Here is a 16,563-nt window from a genome sequence, read left to right as displayed (position 1 = left end):
GTCGAACACCTGCAAGGGTTAATTTCAAAATATAAACAAAAATGGGAGGGTCGTACCTTAGTAGTAATATCGTTTTAGGTGCGAAACGTTCCAAATACTCGGTAGTTGTTTGTCGTTTATCACGCCGAGCTTGTAGGACCCCTTTCTGACGATTTCGAGGACCTAATATGGTCTTTCCCAGTTCGAACCCAGTTTTCCTTCATTCGGATTTCGGGTGTTGAGAGTGACTTTCCTTAGTACCAAGTCCCCGATTTTAAAATAGCGAAGATTGGTTCTTCGATTGTAGTATCTTTCGATCTATTATTTTTGGGCAGCCAATCGGACGAGAGTGGCCTCTCGTCTTTCGTCCAATAATTTTAGGCTCGTGTTCATGGTCTCGTTATTCGACTCCGTTGTTGCATATCGAAACCTGATGCTAGGTTCTTCGACCTCAACCGAGATTAGAGCTTCGGCGCCGTAAACCAACGAGAATGGTGTTGCCCCGGTACTGGATTTAGATGTTGTGCGGTATGCCCATAGGACTTCAGGCAGTATTTCTTTACATTTTCCTTTAGCGTCGGTTAATCTTTTCTTAAGATTTTGGATGATGGTTCTGTTGGTCGATTCGGCCTGTCCGTTTCCGCTGGGATGATAAGGTGTTGATAGGATCCTTTTGATTTTGTGATCCTTGAGAAATTTAGTTACTTTGCTACCGATAAATTATTTTCCATTATCACATACAATCTCGGCTGGCACCCCGAATCGACATATGTGGTCCCAAATGAAGTCTATCACTTATTTTTCTCTCACTTTCTCGAAAGCTCGTGCTTCAACCCATTTAGAAAAATAATAAATTATAAACAAAATAAACTGAGCTTTACCTGGGTCGACGGGAGGGGGCCGACGATGTTTATCCCCCGTTTCATGAAAGGCCATAGAGATAGGACCGAATGGAGTATCTCTTCGGGTTGATGAATCATGGGCTCATGTCTTTGACATTTGCCACATTTTCGAACAAACTCCCTTGCATATTTGTTCATATCGATCCAATAATATACTGCTCTGATTATTTTATGGACCAACGAATCGGCACCGGAATAATTTCCACAAGTGCCTTCGTGAATTTCACGTAAGATGTAATCGGTGTCTCCTGGTCCCAAATATATTGCCAGTGGACCATCGAAGGTCCTCCTAAATAGCGTTCCGTCTTCAGACAAGGTGAACCGTGATGCCTTTGTGCGCAGAGCCCTCGAATCTTTTAGATCTGACGGAAGCTTCCCGTTCTTGAAGTACTATATGTATTTGTTTCTCCAATCCCAAGTTAAACTTGTGGAGTTTATCTAGGTGTGACCTTCTTCGATTACCGATCTCATGAGTTGTACGACTGTCCCCGAGTTGAGTTCGTCATCTTCGACCGATGAACCTAAGTTTGCAAGAGCGTCGGCCTCGTTGTTCTGTTCTCGAGATACATGTTGCAAAGTCCATTCCTGAAATTGATGCAGAGCCACTTGTAATTTATCCAAGTACCTCTGCATTCGATCTTCTCGGACTTCAAAAGTCTCGTTGGATTGATTTACCACGAGGGAGTCACATTTAGCCTCTATGACCTCGACTCCCAAGCTTCTAGCTAGTTCGAGACCTGCAATCACGGCCTCATACTCGGCCTCATTGTTAGTCAATTTTGTAGTTCTAATAGACTGTCTAATTACATTACATGTGTGTTATTTTAGTACAATGCCTAACCCAGACCCATTCGCGTTCGAGGCACCGTCCGTGAAAAGGGTCCAAACTCCCGAAGAGGTGCCCAATTTTATAAGTAGCTCTCTTTCAATCTCGGGCACGAGGGTTGGCAAAAAGTCAGCCACGAAGTCAGCCAAGATTTGAGACTTGATAGCGGTTCGGGGCTGGTACTCGATATCGTACCCACCGATTTCTATAGCCCATTTGGCCAATCGACCCGAAAGCTCGGGTTTGCACAAAATGTTCCGAAGAGGATAAGTTATTACAACATGTATCGAGTGAGATTGGAAATATGATTTTAATTTCCTATAGGCTCTTATTAAAGCAAGCGCTAATTTTTCTAAGTGTGGATATCTAGTTTCGGCCTCGCCTAAGGTTCGACTGACATAATAAATAAGGAATTGCGTATCTCGTTCTTCCCGAACCAGGACTCCACTTACCGCTATCTCCGAGACAGCTAAGTACAAGTAAAGTTGTTCGTCCACTTTTGGGGTATGAAGCAGAGGCGGGCTCGATAAATACCGCTTTAGTTCTTCCAAAGTGTGTTAACATTCCGGAGTCCATGCAAAGCTGTTTTTCTTCTTAAGCAGTGAGAAATATCGGTGGATCCTATTTGAAGATCCAAAATAAATCGTCCCAAGGCGGTTATTCTCCCCGTTAACCTTTGCACGACCTTCATATTATCTACCGTTGTGATGTCCTCGATAGCTTTGATTTTGTCGGGGTTAATATCAATTCCTCGATTGGACACCATGAAACCGAAAAACTTGCCTGAGCCGACCCCGAATGCACATTTTTTGGGGTTGAGCTTCATATTGTACTTCTTTAGTAGGTCGAAAGTTTCCTATAAATATTTTAAATGGTCCTCTGCTCGTATGGACTTAACTAACATGTCGTCAATATAAACTTCCATTAATTTTCCTATAAGACTTTCGAACATTCGATTTACTAGGCATTGATAAGTAGCACCATTGTTTTTTCGACCGAGTGGCATTACGTTATAACAATAGGTGACGTACTTGGTGACAAACGAGGTATTTTCTTGATCCTATGGGTTCATTTGTATCTGGTTGTACCCAGAGTAGGCATCGAGAAAACTAAGAGTCTCGTGGCCGGCCGTTGCGTCGATCATATGATTGATGCTAGGCAAAGGAAAGGAATCCTCAGGGCATGCTGTGTTCAAGTCTTTATAATCTATACACATTCTAAGTTTGTTTCCTTTATTAGGGACCACCACCACATTTTCTAGACATTCGGGGTATTTAACTTCTCGAATGGACCCTATTTTAAGAAGTTTAGTTACCTCGTCCTTGATGAAGGCATGTTTGACTTCAGATTGGGGCCTTCTTTTTTTGCTTTATCGGACGGAATTTTGGATCCAAGCTCAGTCTATGAGTGGCTATCTATGGTGGGATCCATGTTATGTCGAGATGGGACCAAGTGAAACAGTTTATGTTAGCTATAAGAAATTGAATAAGCTTTTTCCTGAGCTCGGGATCTAACCCCATGCCCAGGTATACCTTTCGCTCGGACAGGTGTTCGACTAGCGTGATTTCCTCCAGTTCTTCGACCGTTGACTGGGTAGCGTCGGTATCATCGGGGACCACAAAAAATCGAGGGATCCCATAATCATCGCCTTCGTTAGTCTTCTGATTCTTTAGTTGGGTCGAGGGTGGCGTCTGTGATTGCTATTTGGTATCATGTTCCTCCTTCGAATCTGATCCCTTTGTCGATGATAGTATAGATATTGGAATCACCTTATCGATGGCAAACATTTATTTTGAGGCCGGTTGCTCTCCGTAGATTGTTTTGACTCCCTCCGATGTTAGGAATTTCATAACCTGGTGGAGGGTCGAGGTTACGGCTCTCATATTGTGGATCCACGGCCTTCCAAAAAGAGCGATATACCTCATGTCTCCTTCTATCACGTGAAACTTTGTTTCTTGGATGGTCCCGACCACGTTTATTGGCAAGCTTATCTCGCCCTTAGTAGTTTCACATGCCATATTGAATCCGTTTAGAACCAGGGTTGCGGGCACGATCTGGTCCTGTAGACCGAGCTGCTCTATGACCTTCGATCTAATGATGTTGGTCGAACTACCTGGTTCAATTTTCACATGCTTAACTTGAGTTTTATTCATAAGTACATATATTATCGGTGCATCGTTGTGGGGTTTCACGATTCCTTCTGCGTCTTCATCACTAAAGGACAACGTTCCTTTAGGTGCGTAATCCTGAGATCGAGATCGCTTCTCTCTTTCAATCGACATCTTAGTGCGCTTAAGCACCGGCCCCTTGGGGGGTATTGATCCCTCCGATGATCATGTAGATGATGTGTTGTGGCTCTACTTGTTCGTTTTGTCTTCTGAAATCCCTATTTTTGAAATGGTTTTTGGCACGTTCACTTAAAAATTCCCGAAGGTGCCCTTTATTGAATAAACGGGCTACCTCCTCTCTCAGTTGCCTGCAATCTTCCGTTCTATGACCATGAGTGCCATGATATTCGCACATTTGATTGGGATTCCTCTAGGTAGGATCAGTCTGTAGAGGTCGAGGCTTGAGGCCATTTAGTATCTTTGATGTGTCCGATAGCCGACACGATGGCGGACGCATCGATGTTGAAGTTATATTTTGATAATCATGGTGCTTCCTTACGTCCAATATGCTTGTCGAACCCATTCCTGTTCAGCAGCCCCCGAGACCCTTGACCTCGATCACCTCTTTTATCGCCTTGTACGGGGTTATGTCTTGGTTCGTTACCCCTATGATCTCCATTATACGGCCGGTATCGGTCCCTGATCGACCTTGGTTCTCGGTTGATGTCCCTTTTAATAACGGACCTGGAACCCAACTGGTCGTCTTCAACTTTGATCTTCGATTGATACCGATTATGTACATCGGCCCAAGTAACAGCTGGGTACTCGATCAGGTTCTGCTTCAACCATCATGAAGCCATAGAGCTTCGTTCATTTAAACCCTAAGTGAAAGCTTGAACAACCCAATCGTCTGTGATCGGTAGTAGATCCATTCGTTCTACTTGGAAACGAGATACGAATTCTCTCAGCATCTCGTTATCTTTTTGTCTTACCATGGAAAGGTTAGACTTCCTGGGTTCGACCTTTATGACACCAGCGTGTGCTTTTACGAAAGAATCTGCAAAGCATAGCAAAAGAATCGATAGAGTTAGACGGTAAATTATGATACCATATCATCGCTCCTTTTGACAGGGTTTCACCAAATATTTTCAATAATACAGATTCGATCTCATCGTTTTCTAGATCGTTCCCTTTAATGACACACATGTAAGAGGTTACGTATTCGTTGGGGTCGGTTGTTCCATTATATTTAGGAATTTCGGGCATGAGGAACTTCTTGGGGATCGGTTTCAGAGCTGCGCTCGGGGGGGAGGGCTTTTGTACGAATTTTTTGGAATCCAAACCTTTCAATATCGGTGGTGCCCCCGGGATCTGATCAACCCTGGAGTTATATGTTTCCACCTTTTTTTCATTTACTTCAATACTCCTTTCTCCCAACTCTATTCATTTTGTCAGTTTCTCGAACATCTTAACAATTTCGGGATTAGTCCCCGATTCTTGCTCATTTGACCTTACTACAGTTGGCCCCGTTTTGTGGGTGACTTCTTAGGGTGGACTAGGCTCGAGTCTGGTCGGTGCCTGGGTTTGGCTCTGTAATTGGGCTATTGCTACTTGTTGAGCTTGCAACATTTCAAAAATCATGCGCAAGCTGATTCTGTTTTCCTTAGTGTTTTGGGTATTTCGAGTTGCAGATCGAGTTCCACCATGAATACTATTTTCAGGGTCAGAATGTTGGTTTGCCTCGATGGCCGCATATGAATTAACGTCTATTGGCTCTTCGACTCGAGCTCCAACGGGATCGATAAGTGGCCTTCCACCCCCGGGGGTTAAGTTGTTGTTCTCAACTTGAAGGCCAACTTCGTTGTCAATAGGTAGGGCCATTAATTGAGAATTTGTCGTTTTCAACCTGAAATTCAAAGACACTTCCAAGAGAAAGTGTAAAATAGTGTGTTTCACAGAGGTTTGTACCAAATAACCACTATTATCCTTATCCCCATGGTGGGCGCCAAACTGTTTACCCGAAAAACGTATAGAGTTGAATTTATATATAGTTTTAACGATACGTGGTATAACTTGGCACAAATCGGAAAAGTAAGTAGAAATATATCGAATATTGACTGTAAAAAGAATGAAATACAAACCGAATTGAGTGGAAAACGATTTATGAACAAGCAAAACGAATCAATGCACAAATCCAGAAAAAGGATAATCTCTATATGAATATCAATAATCTTTTCAATATGGGAGTGTGTTGATGTATTCATGCCCTTACAGAAATACTAGTCCTTCTTCTTATAGTGGAAAAAACCCTGCTTTAGACATAAAAAATACATAGTGGGGATCTCATGATAGATTAGTTAATTGGTTTTTCCTTAATTCCCGCCGAGATTCTCTCCCTTAGTCTGGCTATAACGGCTCTTGTCTCTTAGGTCGATCTTGATCGGACATGGTATTTGTCGATCTCCAAATTTAGAGCTCGATATTGACTCGAGCTCGATATTTACTCGAGGTCCGGTATTGATCGGTCTCTGGCTCTTGAGCTCGATAACACCACTTCATATCATAGTTTGATTTGGACCCGAGCTCGATAATGACTTTGAGCTCGGTATTTGATCGGTCCCTGAAACTTGAGCTCGGTCTCCTGGCTTCAGATCTCATCTCGATATTATGAAGATGACCTTTGGTCCATTATGTTCCAATCTTGAATAATCATACCAAGATCAAAGATTCAAAGGAGAGCATGCTTGTGCAATAAAATAAAAATCACTTAAATACCCATAAACCAAAGATCTCGAAGAATCCAAGAAAATTAAGGAAAACCTAGAATAAGAAAGACTTGGCGTATCCAATCAAAAAACAAATAGAGTTTTTGAGAAACCTTAGATAAATAGATAAAGCAGAAAGGAAAGACACAGTAAAAAAAAAGGAATATCCCAAAATAAGAGTTCATACGAATAAATAAAGAAGCAACTGACTAATAAAATAACAGAGCTTGAGAAGAAGCAACCACGGTTGAACAATGAAAGGCGAAGAGGAGCAGCGATGGGTGTTTTGAGAATGGAAAAGATGAAGATTTTGTTAGTAGATGGTTGTTTGGAGAAGATGAGCTGATGTGTTTGACAAATGACACATTTATCCTTCTGAATATAGCTAATCAACATCTCTAAGGGTAATAAGGATATTTGGAGTAGTACTATTAAAGTAGTGGGGTACACGTATTTTCATATCATAGGAGAAGGGGGAATATCGAAGGCTGAGTTTACAGTACAGTTTATATAGCATTTTGTACACTTTGATATTGTTGTGTTCGTACAGCTTAACCATTTATATATAGTAATAAAATAAAAAAATAAAAATGTAACTAATTTTTTTTGTTATGTCTAAAGTGAATTTTAATTTAATTTAGGGCACCATTGTTTAGAAAAATTACGTCATATGGACCTTCTTAGAATCACCATTTATATTTTGATCTCGTTAAATTTTTTTGGTAAATTAGCCCTGATATTCGAATTTTGAGACGCGCTATGACAATTGCCATATTATATGGTGATCACCATTTGAAAATTTCTAGCAATTGCAATATTTTTGTAAATTTTGGTGATCACCATATGAAAATTTCTGGCGTTATTGTAATTCCTAATGATCATCACAAAAACAACGGATAAGGGTCTGATTTAGCCCTCTACTATCATAAATAGGCTTTATTTATCCTCCATTTAAGTTTTTTATCAAAAATATACTTACCGTTATACATTAGGTGCATATTTACCCCTTACACGTTAAAAATGGTTACGTTTGTCCTTCGTTATACTTTATGATCATATTTACCCATCTACTCTTCAAAAAGGGTTACATTTGCCCTTCGTTATACTTTCTTGACATATTTATCCTTACAATTATACTTTAGGATCATATTTGCCCCTCACCCGTTAGATCGCCATGTCCCACCTTTATTTTCATACATGACGCCTATGTTGATTTCTTTTTTTTCCAATTTAAATATGGTCACCTATTTAATTTAAATCGCCCACCCAATTCAAATAAGACATACTAACTAACCCATCGGGCCTAATAAAGCGCCAAAGTTATCGGAGTACAACTTCAACGTCGATACGGCTGCCATCGTATCTGCCATTGGACGCATCAAAGACACCAAGTGGCCTCGATCTCTATAGTCCGATCCAGCCCAAAGGGACCCCAACCTAATCTGTAAGTATCACGGCACTCACGGCCACAGAACGAAAGATTACCGATAATTGAGAGAGGAAGTAGCCCGGTTATTCAACAACGGACATCTCCGAGAGTTCCTGAGCGATCGAGCCAAAAACCATTTCAGGAATAGGGACTCTAATATAATCATCGGTGGGGTCGACATCCCCTATGGGCTGATGTTAAAGTGCACCAAAGTGTCCATTACTAGAGAAAAACGGACTCGAGATTACGTGCCAGAAGGAACTTATCTTTCAATGACGAGGATGCTAAAGGCATCGTTCAGCCACAGACGATGCATTGGTAATATATGTACTTATAAATAAATCTCGAGTTAAGTGTGTGTTAATTGATCCAGGTAGCTCGGCCAATATCATCAGATCGAGAGTCATAGACTAGCTGGGTCTACAAGACCAAATTGTGCTTGCAGTCCGAGTTCTAAACAGATTCAACATGGCATGTGAGACTACTAAATGGGAGATAACACTACCGGTGAACACCGCTGGAACCATTCAGGAAGCAAAGTTCTATATGATCGAAGGAGATATGAGATACAACGCTCTATTCGGGAGGCCGTGGATTCATAACATGAGGGTAGTGCCCTCGACACTGCACAAGGTGTTAAAATTTCCAACGCCAGGAGGGATTAAAAAAAATTACAGAGAACAACTGGCCACAAAGGAGATGTTCACGATCGACGAGGTAGTCCCGATATCCAAATTTTCTACACCAAAGGATCCAAGTTCGGTCGCCAAGGAAGGAACCAAATAGCAATTACCGACACTGGCCCGACCGAACCAGAGAAGCGGGGGACAGATGAGGACGACGACTACAGAGTTCCCAGATCTTTCATAGTCCCTGACGATTCAAACGCCACCAAATCAACGGTCGAAGAACTGGAGCAAGTCATATTGATCAAGCACTTGCCCGATCGTAAGGTATACCTAGGCACGGGGTTAAATCTCGAGCTCAGAAAAAAAACTCATTTAATTCCTTATGGCTAACATAGATTATTTCGCTTGGTCCCACATCGACATGAAAGGGATCTCGTCGGGGATTACTACCCATAAGCTGAGCCTGGATCCGAAGCTCCACCCGGTCAAATAGAAAATGAGGTTTCAGTATGAAGTCAAGCATGCATTCATCAAAGATGAGGTATCTAAACTCCTTAAAATAGGGTCAATCCGGGAGGTTAAATACCCGGATTAGTTAGCAAACGTAGTGGTAGTCCCTAAAAAAGAGAATAAATTAAGAATATGTGTAGACAACAAAGACTTGAATAAGGCATGCCACAAAGACTCTTTCTCTCTACCCAACATCGATCGCATGATCCATGCGACGACCGGCCACGAGATTCTCATCTTTCTCGATGCCTAATCCGGGTACAACCAAATTTGAATAGACCCGGGCGACCAGGGAAAAACATCCTTCATCACTAATTACGGCACCTACTGCTATAACGTAATGCCATTCGGACTAAAAAATGCCGGTGCCACTTACCAACGCCTAGTAAATCGAATGTTTGAAGAACAAATAGGAAAATCAATAGAGGTTTACATTGATGATATGCTAGTTAAGTCCCTACGAGCATAGGACCATTTGAAACATTTGCAGGAAACCTTCAAACATATTGAAGAAATACAATATGAAATTGAACCCGGAGAAATGCGCATTTGGAGTCGGGTCCGGGAAATTTCTCAAATTCATGGTGTCTAACCGGGGAATCGAGATCAATCCCGATAAAATCAAGGCCATAGAGGACATTACCATGGTGGACAATGTCAATGCCGTTCAAAGGCTAACCGGGCGCATAGCCGCGTTGGGCCGATTCATTTCAAGGTCCTCCGACAAGAGCCATCAGTTCTTCTCATTATTGCAGAAGAAGAATATTTTCTCATGGACACCGGAGTGTCAACAAGCCTTGGAAGAACTCAAGCAGTACCTTTCGAGCTCGCCTTTACTTCATACTCCGAAGGTAGATGAACAGTTGTACCTATACTTAGTGGTATCCGAGATAGCGGTAAGTGGAATCCTAGTCCAGGAAGAGGAAGCTACACAATTTCATATCTACTATGTTAGCAGAACTCTAGGCGAGGCCGAAACTAGGTATCCTCACCTGGAAAAATTGGCGCTCGCTTTGCTAAGTGCCTCCAGGAAGTTAAAACCGTATTTTCAATGCCATCCCATATGTGTCGTGACTAATTACCCATTGAGGAACATAATGCATAATCCCGAGCTCTCGGGACGATTGGCTAGATGGATCGTGGAAATCAGCGGGTATAATATCGAATATCAACCCCAAACCGCCATCAAATCTAAAAAATTAGCTGACTTTGTGGCCGACTTCACGCCGTCCCTGATCCCCGAGGTTGAGAAGGAGTTATTGCTGAACTCGAGGACCTCCTCCGGAATCAGGATCCTCTGTACGGGCGGTGACTTGAACGCAAAGGGGTCCAAACTTGGCATTGTGTTGAAGCCACCAACGGGTAATATAGTTAGGCAATCTATTAGAATTGTAAAATTGACTAACAAAGAGGCCGAGTATGAGGCCATGATAGTGGGTCTCAAACTGGCTAAAAGCCTGGGGGGCGAGGTCATCGAAGCTAAGTGCGATTTCCTCATTGTGGTGAACCAAGTCAATGGAACGTTCAAAGTCAAAGAAGAACGAATGCGAAGGTACCTAGATAAGCTGCAGGTGACGTTACATCGGTTCAAGGAATGGACTTTGCAGCATGTGCCTCGAGATCAAAACAGCGAAGCCGATGCTCTTGCTAACTTAGGATCAGTAGTGGAAGAAGGCCACACCGAGATAAGCTCGACAAGCTTAACCTTGGATTGGATAAACAAGTATATAGATAACCAGAAGACCGGAAAACTGCCCTCGGATCCCAAAGAATCAAGGGCTTTGCGCACAAAGGCAGCCGGGTTCAACTTGTCCAAAGACAACACCATATTTAGGAGAACGTTCGATGGCCCACTCGCCATATGTCTGGGACTGGGATATACTGAATATGTTTTGAGGGAAGTTCACGAAGGCACATGCGGCAACCATTCGAGTGTCGAATCATTGGTCCGTAAAATAATCAGAGTCGGCTACTACTATATCGACATGGAGAAAGACGCAAAGGAGTTTGTACGAAAATGTGATGGATGTCAGAGACATGAACCGATGATTTATCAGCCCGAGGAGTTGCTACATTTAGTCTTGTCACCCTGGCCATTTATGAAATGGGGAATGGACATCGTTGGCCCCCTTCCATGGGCACCCGGAAAGGCTCGATTTATATTATTTATGACTGACTATTTTTCTAAATGGGTAGAAGCCCAGGCATTTGAGAAAGTCAGGGAGAAAGAAGCTATTGACTTCATTTGAGACCACATAATATGCTGGTTCGGAATGCCGCCCGAGATCGTGTTTGACCATGGGAAGCAGTCCATCGGTAGTAAAGTGAATTAATTTTTCGATGACCATAAGGTCAAAAGGATACTATCAACACCCTACCACCCTAGTGGGAACGGGCAGGCAAAATCTACGAACAAAATCGTACTCCAAATTCTTAAGAAGAGGTTGACCAATGCCAAAGAAAAATGGAAGGAAATTTTGTCCGAAGTCCTATGGGCACATCGAATGGCCTCAAAATCTAGTACCGGGGCCACCTCATTCTAGTTGGTCTATGGTGCTGAAGCGCTACTACCGGTTGAAGTAAGAGAACCGAGTCTCAGATTTTGATACGTGACTGAAGAGTCAAACGATGTGGACATGAACACGAGCCTGGAACTATTGGACGAGAGGCACGAGGCCGCCCAAAAGCAACTGATCGAACGGTATTACAACCAGAGAGCCAACCTCCGACACTTTAATATCAAGGACTTGGTGTTAAGAAAAGTGACACTAAACACCCGAAACCCGAACGAAGGTAAGTTGGGCCCAAATTCGGAAGGTCCATATCGAATTATCGAGATCACCGGCAAAGGATCATACAAACGCGAAGCAGGGAACGATGAGCGACTACCGAACAACTGGAACATGACCCACTTAAAATGGTACTACTGCTAAGGTACGACCCCATTCATTCTTTTCTTTACATATATTACGAATTGAACTAATACTTACAGGCAACAACCGAAGAATGATGCAGTTATTAGGCATGAAAGCATGAGTTGCACTCTTTTTTTCTTGAACCGGTTTTGTCCCAAATGGGTTTTCTGACAAGGGTTTTAATGAGGCAACAATAGATCGTGCTAACTTAGAATTGAAGACCGGCTATGAACCGGAGTCGATGGTCACATCGACAGTATCCGAGCCTTCTCTACGATCGGCCTCAAATATTGGGGGCTATCACCCTTGATAATAATTTTAGCAAAGAAGGAAATTTTGTGCTCGAATTGTCTGGACTTGGTGGATAGGATTTATTGTAAGGGCCAAACGGTCAAATGAACCGTGCCCACATAGACCACTTAAGACATAACACGAAGCTTATACACATTTGTAATCTTGTATGTTACGCACATAAATGAAATAAAGTTTCTACCTTTTAGATATATATTTCATCTCTTAAAAACGACTACATTTTGTTCCTTTAGGACATCGGGCCCAAGGGACACCTCTATCAGGATCCAAGAGATCACCCCACTCGGAGACTGTCATCCAAGGAATACTCGGATGGCTCGGGCTGTCGAAGCTCAGTGGCACAAAAACCTATTAGGCAGTACTCGAACTTTAAAGGCTACTGCCACCCCCATTCGAGGACTGTCGTCCCGGGCAAGCCTAGATGGCTCGGGTATCGAAGCCCGGGGTAATAAGCCTATTGGGCAATACCCAAACTTAAAAGGCTACGACCATCCTAGAAACATCTCGGAGACGTCTGAAACTCATAACCAAAACATAAGGCCTTCAAAATTTTCAAATCGGTTCTAAGGCTACCATCAGCAAAATTATAATCTAAAAACTTCTAAGTAAGCACTTTGGGGAAAGCTTCCGGTCATACCAAGTCCCCACGAGTTCTAAAAAAAATCACATCGAGAAGAAGCCTTATCCGAACTTCCGAACAAGACCTTATTACTACGTGCTAAGGCATTTGAAATCTTTGCAATCAACCAAAACAAACAAACTCAAAAATTGCCAAAAGGCAAAAAGAAAAGCCTTGTATATATATAAAGATCTTTAGAAAGGCCACACGGCCTCAACAAAATATACAAAAATACAAAAACAAAGAAAAATCTACAAGGCACCTAAGCCTGATCGTCGCCGGAGCCCGCCTCGTCACCGGGACCATAGGGGTCTTCTCCGCCCTCGGATCCATCGGAACCCTTAGAGCATTCCTCGTCCTCGGGATATGACAACTTCTTGGCCTCGGCCTCAACCTCGAGCCTCTTAACGTTTTCGATCTCGGCCAATAAGTCGAAACCCCAAGCACGAACTTCCTCGATAGCCTCCCTTCGGGATTGCCACTTCACATAATCGGCAATAACCTTTAGACAGTCCTGGGCTGCCTCAGCGTCAGCTTTGTACTAGGCCACCATCTCTGCAGCATCGACCTTGGTTATTTCCGCCACTAACTTGGCTGCTTTAAGCTTCTCGGCAAGGGTATCCCATTCAGTAACGGCCGAGCTCAGTTGAGACTAGAGGTCTTCGATGTTTTGGGACCAGACCTTAGTTTTCTTCCTTGCCGCTCGAAGTTGGACTTCCGCTGAGGCCAGCTGCTCCCATGCAGTCTCCTTTTCCGAAGGTAATCGGTCCATTTTTCCCTTCCACTCCTCGACCATGGCCTTGACCTCGTCCATCTCGGCTCGAAGTTGGTCGACCCGATCGACCTTCTGCTAGACCTGCGGGTTTTGACCGTTAGTCGCCATGCATAACTCATCGTCACTAACTTCAAAGATCTTTACCTATTCCACTAGGTCTGCATGTTCTTTCTGAGCCGCGTCCAACTCAGTCTAGAGGTTCTTGACTTCTCATTCACGTTGCTCGCTGAGAAGCTTATACATATCCCTCTTCTCAACAAGCTCTTTGACCTCGACCTCGATTTGACTAAGCTCATTACGATACCGGAGAAAGGTTAGATGATGGAGCACCGAGACCTGCAAATGTGAAAAAATAGAAGGCATTAGAGTCATCAAAAACCCGAATTCGAAGATAAAAGAGTGTGAAAACACCTTACCCGGTTCAGCACCTATTATGCTTCATTGAAGAAGCATATCGCATCCACCTCGATCATTTTTGCCTGGTCTGCTTCAATTACCAGGCACCGGAGGTAGCTAGCTACCCCGACATGGGTGGAAAGAACCCGGGCATCCTCTAGGAGCTTTCCTTTGGCTTACGAAGCAACCTTCTCCTTGTTTTCTTTTTCTCCGAGCTCGGGGCCCTCCTCCTTTTCTTCTCTCTTACTATGGCTCCAGGCTGCCCCGAAGAAGAAGAATCAGCGGGCAAGTCCTCATCCCCGACCGGAGGCCTAAGCTCGACGGTCTTAGTTAAACCTGCAAAAAGGAAATAAAAGAAATAAGAACGTGATGCTAGAAGAAGAAGCCTAACATAACTTATTCGGGAAAGAAATCTTACCATGGGAACGGGCCTCCCAACAGCCCTTCGAGAGTTTGCGCCACGAGCGCTCGGAGTAGGGCATCTGTGAGACAATGCCTTTGATCCACTCCTTTAATCGAGGGATAACATTTGGGACTTGAGCAACAACTGCACCGCCACGAATACCAATGAGGAAAAGGGAGATGAACATGAAATCAACATTAAAAGGGAAGTTGTACTTACATGATGCATTCCACTTCTCGGGGAATGACATAGATTCGGCTGGAATCAAGTCTGAGGTCCTCACCCGGACAAAATGTCCCTGCCAGCCTCGATCCCGGTCTTCATCGATGCTTGAGAATGGGGCTTTACTAGCCCGGTGCATGAGCTTTATCAGCCCCCCTTGAAAGATTCGGGGACTGTACAGACGGAGTGATGATCCACGGTGAGCTGACAAAAGTCGATCTTGTTCACAAAAAATCGAAGGAGGATTACGATCCTCCACAACGATGGGTGGATCGGACCGATGCATACCTCGTACCTCCTATAGAAGTCTATAATGATTGGGTCCACCGGGCCTAGTGTGAAGGAATAAGTATAAACACTTAGGTATCCCTAAACATGGGTAGTAATGGCCTCCTCGGAGTCGGGGACCATTATGTCCTTGTCGGCCCAGTTGCAGTCCTTTCGGACCGCGGGGAGGTAATCTTAGGTGATTGAGCAAATATATCTTGATGCCTTCTCATGCCGACCCTGTACCGAAGAAGGCTTCTCAACCTTGAAGTCGTCAGCGACCGGACAACCCCCGGGAATGAACATCTTCAAGGGAGGTTCAACAGTCGCTTCATCGGTAGCCACGTTAGCGGCGGACCTCTCGAGGTCGACCACATTGGGAGTGATTTCGTTAATTTTGGCAGACGGTTGGGAGGTAGAAGTGACCTTTTGGGGAACGGATTTGGAGGTTTTGGCCATAGTTATTTGGAATAGCTTGAAAAAGATAGAGGAAGGTTGAAAGTTGAAAGCTTAGATGTGTTGGCTTGAGTAGAGAATGAGTAAAAATTTTGCAACGTACTGAGGAATCTCGAGTAACGGAGATAAAAATGCTAGAGTATAAAAAAGGGTAATGAAATCCTGAAGGTACGAGGGTAGAAGTTTGGACGTAAAGTAAAAAATGAACGAAGGAGGGGATATTTATAGAGGCTCCGTGACGTTTCGCATCCAGGGACAACCAACCGACGGCTGGCACGCATTTGAGGTCATAATGACATGACTAACGAGACGTTTCGGGTTTTTCGTCGTTTCTTTCACGGCGTGTTTAAGAAGTTATCAGGGAGCTCATGTCGTTTCTCGTCAACTTACTCTCTGAGAAACGAGGGGACTATCTGTATACGGGGTAAAATCGAGCTCATGCTACACCCAGCTTCCGATACGCTAAACCGAGCTAGAGACATAATGAGAAATGACCGTAATCGAGGCAAGGGTCTCATCGAGTCAGAGTCCAGAGGCATGATGCCCACCCTCAAGAATATCGGGGCCATGATCCGGGATTAGTCCAAATCCCAAAGGACTTCGGAGAACGTTGTGAGGCAACCAAGCACGACAAATAAAAAACAATAATATTTACAATCGGCCGAATATCACGGCGTGGATCTCGACACGTATCGATGGAGAGCCGATGATAAGTTAAACATAAGATTTTTTTACCCTTTATAGAATTTTACTTAGGGTAAAACTCCCCTATTATATAAAGAGGAGTTTGATTATTCATTGAACATATTGTAACACGTGTTACAAAGCAATATATTATTATTTTCATTGTTATTAAAAGCTCTTATTCTCGTTCATCCATTGTGAGTCCGGATCGAGGCTGGAATTATCCTCCTCATGTGGTTTGAATGTACTATATCTTTATTTATTTAATCTAACGCAATTTATCGTTTGTATCGAATTAATCTGCGTATCCTTAATATCACTTACAAATTTAATTGTTATCTGTTTTTGAGGGTAAACACAATCACA

At 43.3% G+C, this 16,563-nt stretch overlaps 1 protein-coding gene across 1 annotated transcript; it reads left to right on the top strand.

Annotated features, from left to right (window-relative positions):
- Positions 1–10,245: 10,245 nt before the first annotated feature.
- LOC138901738 (uncharacterized) lies at positions 10,246–11,397 on the top strand. The gene has a single exon (XM_070189522.1). It carries the CDS (start codon positions 10,246–10,248, stop codon positions 11,395–11,397), a length of 1,152 nt encoding a protein of 383 aa, XP_070045623.1.
- Positions 11,398–16,563: the final 5,166 nt, after the last annotated feature.

This window comes from Nicotiana tomentosiformis, chromosome 11, assembly GCF_000390325.3.
Source record: "Nicotiana tomentosiformis chromosome 11, ASM39032v3, whole genome shotgun sequence".
Lineage (NCBI taxonomy): Eukaryota > Viridiplantae > Streptophyta > Magnoliopsida > Solanales > Solanaceae > Nicotiana > Nicotiana tomentosiformis.
This window is presented reverse-complemented; position numbering and strand designations above follow the sequence as displayed.